General features: G+C 40.8%; 1 protein-coding gene across 1 annotated transcript in view; it reads left to right on the forward strand.

The window, feature by feature from the left end:
- The window catches only part of LOC131919483 (armadillo-like helical domain-containing protein 4), a 106,486-nt gene extending 97,641 nt beyond the window's left edge, over positions 1–8,845 (forward strand). The window contains exons 6-8 of the mRNA XM_059273712.1: positions 809–840; positions 8,331–8,465; positions 8,675–8,845. Of these exons, the coding sequence (XP_059129695.1) occupies positions 809–840; positions 8,331–8,465; positions 8,675–8,743 (236 nt within the window). The 3' untranslated portion in view covers positions 8,744–8,845. The remainder of the gene's footprint in view (positions 1–808; positions 841–8,330; positions 8,466–8,674) is intronic.
- Positions 8,846–9,102: the final 257 nt, after the last annotated feature.

Genomic DNA, 9,102 nt, shown 5'->3' on the forward strand with positions numbered 1-9,102 from the left:
AACTTCAAGTCACCTTTCACACTTTGAATGATACCTTTCTCTTTTCCTATTAAAACTCAAAACCGTTCTTATCAGGATCTACAGAAAATTACCTAGTTGGTTTAGCCCCTTCACTCATGTTACTGCTGTTATTAACAGTGGCTGTTGTAGAGTCGTGAGTTCTTGACCCCCTTCTCTCTTCTTCCGATATGGTTGCGATGCTTCTCTTCGGATCCAGAGCTGGGCTGCCTTGGTGGACCGTTGCCCTCTCCTTCCCTATTCTCTGCTATCTGATGTGCTTCAGTGAAGCATTCTCTTCGATCCTAAGAACTGAGACAGACAAGGCATCAGGTTAAAGAAAAACCATCACGGGAACAAAGTGAACACAGCACCTAGAGGGTGGTTCCCTGTCCCTTTTCTCTCAGGCCTTCTCCTGCTGCATTGAATAGTAGATAGAACTCGGCTAGCATACAAACTATTCCCTATTCATCTAATAATGACATGGGAGTGTTTGGGCTCTTGGTTGCACTTCTAAATAAGGGGCTTGGTGGCATATACCTTTAATCCTAGCATTCTGAAGCAGAGACTGGCAAATCTCTTGAGTTCAAGGCCAGCCTGGTATATATAGAGAGTTTCAGAACAGCAAGAGCTATGTAGACTCACTCAGTCTTAAAAAAAAATCATTGCTGTCATTTTGTTAATATTGTTGATATTTTTAGTATATTCCATGCAAAAAACCTTTCAGTGTATCAAGTTAACAAGCTAATGCAATACTGTGAAATGTAAGTGGGAGATGGCTATTTATATCTGATTCTCTTGTTTTTCCTAGTGAGAAGCTGGATGGAAAAGCTGAAAGACAAGGTAAGGAGAGTCTCTTCTTCCCTTTGACTTAACTGAAGGGCAAATAAAAGATTTGCAAAACAGCAGAGCTACCACAGGTTGTCGTTCAGGAATTTATATGTTTACAAAGAAACACATATGCCCATGTAATAAGAGGCCATAACTTTGAAGTATAGCTGGGAGGGGCATAAGAGGGTGTGGAGGGAGGAAAGGAAAGGAATAAATGTTATAATTAAATTGCAATTAAAAAAAAAAACAACCCACCACCACCAATAACAACGGAGCTTCAGTTTGCTGTTCTGGGCCATGAGCAGGAGAGGTATTCCCTTCAGATTCCTTCACTGGGAACACAGGAGACAGGCACCTTATTCTCTGGAGCCTCAGCACCTCTCCCCACCTCCTCTGTCTCTGTCTCTGTCTGTCTCTCTGTCTCTCTGTCTCTGTCTCTCTCTCTCTCTTTCTGTGTGCGCGTGTGCACGTGCGTGCCTGTGTGGTATATGCTCATATGTGTGTGCAGATATGCAAGTATGGAGGCCAACTGATGGAGTCAGGTGCCCTCCTGTCACTCTCTACCTTATTCTTTTGAGGCAGGATCTCTGACTGAACCCAGAGCTGGTGGCTTTGGGATGCACTGGCAGCCAGCAAGCCCCAGAAGTTCTCATGTCTCCACCCCTTACAGGACTGGGGTTGCAGGCGTGAGAGAGACCTGCCATCTAATTGCAGTGTGGACTCTGGGATCTGAACTCAGATCCTGTACTTGCAGAGCAAGCACTCTCAAAACATTCTTTTTTAAAGTTTGTTCCTTTTATTCCATGTGTCTGGACATTTTGCTGCCTGAATTATGTGAACTGAAGTCACAGACAGTTGTGAGTCACCATGTGGGTACTGGGAATGGAACCCGGGTTCTCTGCCAGAGCAGCCAAGGCTCTCAATCACCGAGTCTTCTCTCTAGCCCAAAGAGCAAGCCCCCCTAGGCACTGAGCCACCCCATGTTTGTCACAAATGTGTAAACATTTACCGTGAGTGGTACGCCCAGCTGAATAATATCCTTGATCTACCTGGTAGAGTTTCTTTTAGGGAATATTGGCAGTGTGGTTCAGTTCTGTCTGTGAAAGAGGAAACTTCCCTAGGTGTGTAGCTTATTGCGATGCTGCTTCCCAGGAGGCACTAGCAAGCCACCCTGCCGAGATGACCAGCTATGGAAAAGTATTTCCCTCTCCTGCATACATTTGGCACACTGATTGACAATATTAATTCCTTTCCAGGTTCATATTTTCATTTTCTTTTGACTTTGAATCCTCTCCAAGTTTCCACGTTTGGTAACTTTGTAATTTTAACTGGAACTACTCCTCAAAATATTGATGGAATTCTGAATTCCTTGGTTGTAGTCTATGTCAGATTCCATTAGCACACCTCAGCTCAGGTTTAATTGGGATTTCAGTTGCTTGAAAACCTTTTTAATGGTCAGGCATTTAGTTGCCTTCAGTTCCCCAGCCTCAAAACATCTCGGCTTATGGATTTCCATATATTTTATTTTATTATTTGAGCTAGTTTTCCTATATTGGAATTACGGGTTTTTAATTTTGCTACAACTTATTGTTAAAGAATAGGACATCCAATTGCAATTAAAATTATGTGATTACAGTAGTTCTCTCTACCTTTTTGCTTCTCAGTAAAAAATTCTATTTTTTTTAGAACAAGGTTAATTTGTTTTTATATATGTTAAACATGATAAAGGAAATTTTCACGCTGTTGAGGTCAGTGTGTGCCATTTTTTGGTACTTGTTATGGATCTAGTTAAGTCAAAGGATATGTTCAGATGGACAGAGAAAGGTTTAGATGAATATCCTGAGAAAGATTTCTCAAATATATTACAAAAATGATTAAAATAGGCTTAAAGTTTGGCATAAAGCTGCGTTGAGGTTAGATATTGCAAACTTTATAATCTGCATGTAAATATCAATTCTTACTAGTTACCCTTTTCAGCTACAATTTGGGAGCCTAGCTACTGCCTCTGATGAAAGTCACAAAATCCCTTAGACTGAAAACTGAATTGAACACATATTCAACTGAGCTCTTAAACCCAACCAGGACACCCTCCCAATCTAGTTTCATGAATTGTTCCAATGTTGGTTCTCTGTTAACTACAGGAGCTTTAAAAATGAAGGTGTTTTCAAAAGTTCTAATTTGTTTTTGTTGTTATTGATTTTTCAAGTTTTCAATGTTAATATTAAGGTTTAATCATGAGTAACAAGAAGCTCCTTCCCATCACACCTGCAGTCAAAGGCTCATGGGTAATGACACAGAAACAGGCTAAATGGCTTCAGTTTGATGATACACCACTTTTGAAGTTCATTTCCGATGATAACTCGTGATTCTGGATGGCATGTCCAACTCAGCTATCTCCATATGAATCTGCATGTGTCATGGTGTCTTAGTCAGGGTTACTATTGTTGTTATGAAACACCATGACCAAAAAAAAAAAAAAACAAAAAAAAAAAAAAAAAAAAAAAAAACACGACTTGAGGGCCTTACACTACCATATCACATTTCATTATCAGAGGAAGTCGGGACAGGAATTCAAGCAGGGCAGGAACCTGGAGGCAGGAGCTGATGCAGAGGCTGTGGAGAGGTGCTGCTTACTGACTTACTCAGTCTACTTTCTTATAGAACCCAGGGCCCCCAGCCCAGGGGTAGCCACACTCACAATGGCCTGAGCCCTCTCACATCAATCACTAATTAAGAAAATGACCTACAAAAAAATCTTATGGAGGTATTTTCTTAGTTGAGGTCCCCTCCTCTCAGATGACTATACTTTGTGTGAAGTTGACATAAAACTAGCCAGAACACATGGATATATAAATTAATCCCTCAATAATACTCAGCTTCCTGGAAGCTAAGGAAGGGGAAGTAATCTTAATTCTGCCCTCCATCTGAGATTAGAAATTGTTTAGCCAGCAGGACAGTGGTGGCACACACCTTTAATCCCAGCACGGGAGGCAGAGGCAGATGGGTCAATGAGTTCAAAGCCAGCTTGGTCTACAGAGAGAGTTCCAGGACAGCCAGGGCTACACGGAGAAATTGATTAGCTACTACAAAAGGAAAATGGATGTTAATAGACAATTAGTTCTCGTCCCTTAACTTTCCTGATTGTTGTACATGTTGATGGTGTTTGTTAGACCAGGCTTATCTTGGTTACCTATTGATATGTCTTTTCAACATCAGAATTGTTTCTCAGAAATAAAAATGTTTGACTAGATTATATAATAATAAAGCTTCATTATATTATAATATAATAAAGACAGTGCTGATGTTAGGTCACCAAAGCCATTCTGGTTCTTCTAGCTTTAAGGAAGAAAAAGTGACCCAGGTTGTATTTCATAGCAGAGATTTTCAAGGTGCAGTCTGGTCCAGAATCTTCAGAAGCCCTGGAAGCTTGTTAGAAATGCAGATTCTCAGATCTCACTCTACACCTGAGTTAGGAACTCTGATGATGTGGCCCAATAGTCTGCGTTACCAAGCCTAACAAGTCAATCTGAAATGTGCTCCAGTTGGAGAGGTACTGCTGCATAGAAAACACAAGGCCCAGTCTCAGAGCAGCAGATCAGAGGCAGGGCAATGCAGTACGTGTGTGTGTGTGTTTGAGACAGGGTCTTTTGTAGGCCTGGCTGACCTCTAACTCACTATGTAGTTTAGGATGGCTTTGAATTTCTGATCTTCTTGCCTCCACTTTTCAAATGCTGTGATTACAGGTGGGTACCATTATGCTTGGGTTAACATGGTGTTGGCAATTGAACCTAAGAGCTTGTGCATGCTAGGCAAGTACACTACCAAGTGAATTACATCCTCAGTGCCTTTCATGAGCTTTTCTTATAGCTTTCTTAAAAACAGATGTTTCTGAACAAATTAATTTCAAAAGCAAACACATAAATTCAGGTATGTCTAGCCAGCTTTTCATTTACAATGTATTTTAAATGATTAACCTTTAGGCAGGAATAATTTACCTTTCATAGGCAAGATATAAAAATAAGTATAGCAACAAGAATCCCCCTACCACCTTTAGCCTGGATGCACCAACTGCTAACATTTTACTACCTTGGATTTTTACTTATGGGCACATTCTCTTCCTTATTTTTACCTGAACCATCTGATGATAAATTGCATAGACTATGGCCTATTTATTCCTAATTCTTCAGTGCATATTTTCTAAGAATGAGAACATTCTGTTATCAAATCTTACTGCAGTTTTTAGCTTGAGCCCATTTAACATAGCTACAGCACATTTATGTTCTCTGGTATCTGCAGTGCAACTTTTCAACAGACCAAAAATGACACTTACAAAAATATTATTTCTCCTCTAGTATAAAATCCCATAAGCAATTATGTAACATACCCTTTTATCATACTTCTTCCATGTCCTTTCCTCATTTTACAGCTATCTTTTTTCACAATACACCTATCTTTGAAAATATAGTTTTTATATAAAAATAGAATATCCATCATTTTAGGCTTGTTGGCTATTTTATCATGATTAGACTCACTCTGTGCAGTCTTGGTTGGAAAAGCACATGGGTAAACTGTGTCTTCTGGATGCCATTTCTGGAAGCATATGCACAGCCAATGATTTTGAACAAAAAAAAGCTACTAGACAGAATTAAAAACTTAAAAAATAAGTGCATGCCCTCTTATTTTATTTCAGAAAAAATAAGTAATAGGCAGTGTTGAGTAAGACCTTATTTTGCCTTAGTCAATTTTGAAGAATATGTAGTGACATAGTGTTGGAAGGTGGGCTGATGGCTTCAGCCCCATCCTATAATGTATTTGTGACTTGAAGGCAAAGCAAATACCATTAAAAATGAAAGATATAGCTGAATTTGTGTGTGTGAAATATGACAAGAGTGACGTATTTTGGAATACCCACATTATTGGTATGGAGTTAAACTATAGATCTGCAGGAGGCTCAGGCAGTGGTTGTTAGGTTGATATTCCAAGGAACAGAATATTGTCCTCTGAATGTACAACCTAGAAAAAGTTCATTAACGGGGATGAAATTTGATCATTCTTCATATTTAATATGTGTTACATTTCAATGCACTGAAAATACTGATTTTTTTATTAAGAAATTTTTATTCATTTTACATACCAATCACAGATTCCCCTCTTCCCTCCTCCCACCCCTTCAGCCTCCCCCCTCAACTCACCCCCATTCCTTCTACAAGAAGGTAAGGCCTCCTGTGGGGAGTCAGCAGAGCCTGGTATATTCAGTAGAGACAGGTCGAAGCACCTCCCCCTGCCTCAAGGCTGTGTAAGGTGTCCCACCATAGGCAGTGGGCTCTGAAAAGCCAGCTCATGCACCAGGGGTGAATCCCAATTCCACTGCCAAGGGGACCCTCAAGCAGATCAAGCTACACAACTCTTGCTTATGCAGCAGGCCTAGTCCAGTCCCATGCAGGCTCCACAGCTGTTGGTCTAAATTTCATGAGTTCCCACTAGTTTGGTTTCGTTGTCTCTATAGGTTTCCCCATCATGATCTTGATGCCCCTTGCTCATAGAACCCCTCTTCTCTCTCTTTGACTGGACTCCTGGAGCTGATTTTTTTTAAATTCTGTATTTTTTGATGAGAGCACCACAAGTTTTTTATTGTCCAATATTTCCCTATGTTTCCCTATGTGGAAAATTATAGAGTTTTTATAAGACTCAAGTAGATCTTCAAGAATTTTAGAAAAACTTTGATTTTCAACAAAGTGTATGAATTTGCTGAAGAATGACTGGAATTTGTTTCTCCATGGAAAACACTACACTGATTTAAAAGAATCCCATTGTTCTTAAATTAATGAAAAAAATCCATATTTTATCCCAATTTAAAACTCTGGGATACAAGACCAGTGAGGAAGCTGCTAAGCACAGGCAAGGATGTTCTGCTCTGTGAGGGGGCCTCTGCTCCTCCATGTGTAAGTTTAGAGAGAGAATCACAGCCTACAGACCTCAGTGCTTTCTGAAAATCTTTCTCCCACTCACTTGCTGGCTTGTTCTCTCTCTCTCTCTCTCTCTCTCTCTCTCTCTCTCTCTCTCTCTCTCTCTCTCTCTTTCTGTGTGTGTCTGTGTCTATCTATCTGTCTGTCTGTCTGTCTATCTCATTTTGGATCACCCTGAAAGGCACTAGAAATAGTTTTTGTTGATTAGAAATTAAATAAAAGCTAGGAAGATGGCTCAGTGGTTTAAGAGCATTTGCTGCTCTTGCTGAGGACCAGATTCTGTTCCCATAACCTATGTGGTGGCTCACAACCATCTGTAACTCTAGTGCGAGGTGAGATGGATGTCTTCTGCCCTTACTTGGCAACACACATACACTCAGGCACACATATACACATCACACACAGACATAAATTAAATAAACAAAAAGAGGAGAAATAGTTGAAGAGTCATCCTCTCTCAGAAAAACACCTATCTACTTATTCTAGATTTTAAAAGTTATAACTGTAATGTATTTTATCCACTTGGGGTGTAGCCTTGCGCTCTCCTGTGAAAATGCTCTAGGTTAGTGCATACCCATGCAGCCCACAGGGGTTTTGCTGCAAAGATCTACCTAAGGACAAGGGCCTTACTCCAAGAGTGAGCAGGTCCTGGGAGTTTCACTGAAGCACTGGGATGTGCAGGGATCACGTTGTTCTCTGAGGACTCAGGAGTCCATAGTTACCTTGGGTATACTGGGAACACCCGAGGCTCCTTGGAAAGCAGCCATGTTCCTGGCAGGTGTTCTTTGTGCCCTTTTTGGCCACTGCTTCCCTGGGACTGAAGACACTCTATTTCAGTTTTGTTCACTGGGCACACTGCTTCCCTCGGAGATCCATTCTGCATACACACATCTTCTTGTCCTTGTCTCCCAGCAATTAACCCACCTCTTAATTTCTGTGCCTGCCCCTTCCTTGCTGTTTATGGTGCTCTCACCTTCTCATAATGCACTTTTATCATTCCTTTTTTATTGTAATATAGCTGAGAAGAGTGGGAGCCGGAGGTAGGAAGGGAGGGCAAGAAAGTGAGCAGCCCTCCTTTACCCTCCAAGGAACACAGTATTCCAGAGGACACTTCAACTCCTTGGCATGCGACTCAGGCTGTTTCCAATTTATTGCATTTTAATAGCCCTGGCATTCTCAGAAGCCCACTCCATCCATCTTTAGTACAAATTATATTTCTGTCATCAAAAATTGATGTTGACAAATGTGCATAATCAAGTGGCTGGAGGGGCCACTAGGTCTGGCTGATTTATTTCAGAACTTACTTCTAAGGGATTTGAAATAATAAAAAAAAAAAGGTTGTTATTTTTCTCTGTTGCTCTTCCCCTAAAGCCCTAAAGCAGAACCTTTGTTACAGGTTCCCTTTTAAATTATAACATAGCAGACAGAAGAATTCAAAGCATCTAAAAACCTGCTACCACTTATCAGGGACAAGGAACCTGGAATCCAATGGTCTATGTAGCATTCTGATACCTGTCTCTCTCCTTTTCTGTTCAGGCTGGCTACATGTCTGGAATGCTGGTGCCTGTTGGGGTAGGGATAGCTGGAGCCTTGTTCATCTTGGGAGCACTCTACAGCATTAAGGTTATGAATCGCCGAAGAAGAAACGGCTTCAAACGGCATAAAAGGAAGGTATGCAAGAAACAAGAGCAAACCCAATGGGTTGCAGAGAATTCTTCACTGCCTGCCTAATTTGCCTGATAAAATATGGAGGATTTAATGGTGCAAGAAGACTTCTGCTCAGAGTGTTTTGTATTAGCTACTCCCTTGTTCTTTAGGGTGGGTCTGCTTCTGGGCTTTGAGGAGAAAGAATTTAATGCTTTTCTCTTTTCTTTCCCCAGCAGAGAGAATTCAACAGCATGCAAGATAGAGTGATGCTGTTAGCGGACAGCTCTGAAGATGAATTCTGAATTGGACTTGGGGTTCATTCAATGAGATAATTGTTTTATTTTTTATTTGGGGGCAAAAAGACGAAAGAAAATACATGAATAAAAACCAACAATATCTCACCACCTTGCTGCTGCTGGGCCTTTGCTCCAGCCCTCGTCTCTGCTGGAGAGTAGATTTTTTCTTGTGATAAGCAGAAAAGACACCCTGTACTCTAAATGCAGCATTCAGTGTTTGGTTATTCTGTAGTGTGTTTGCCATCACCAGGGGTTGTGATTTAGAGACATATAGCACACATGCTCAGTAGGAGTAGCTGGGTTGGGTAGAGCCAATACCTTGTATTTTTCCACTGCCTTTTCCTTGGTTTGGATTACTGGCCTGC

This window comes from Peromyscus eremicus, chromosome 9, assembly GCF_949786415.1.
Source record: "Peromyscus eremicus chromosome 9, PerEre_H2_v1, whole genome shotgun sequence".
NCBI lineage: Eukaryota > Metazoa > Chordata > Mammalia > Rodentia > Cricetidae > Peromyscus > Peromyscus eremicus.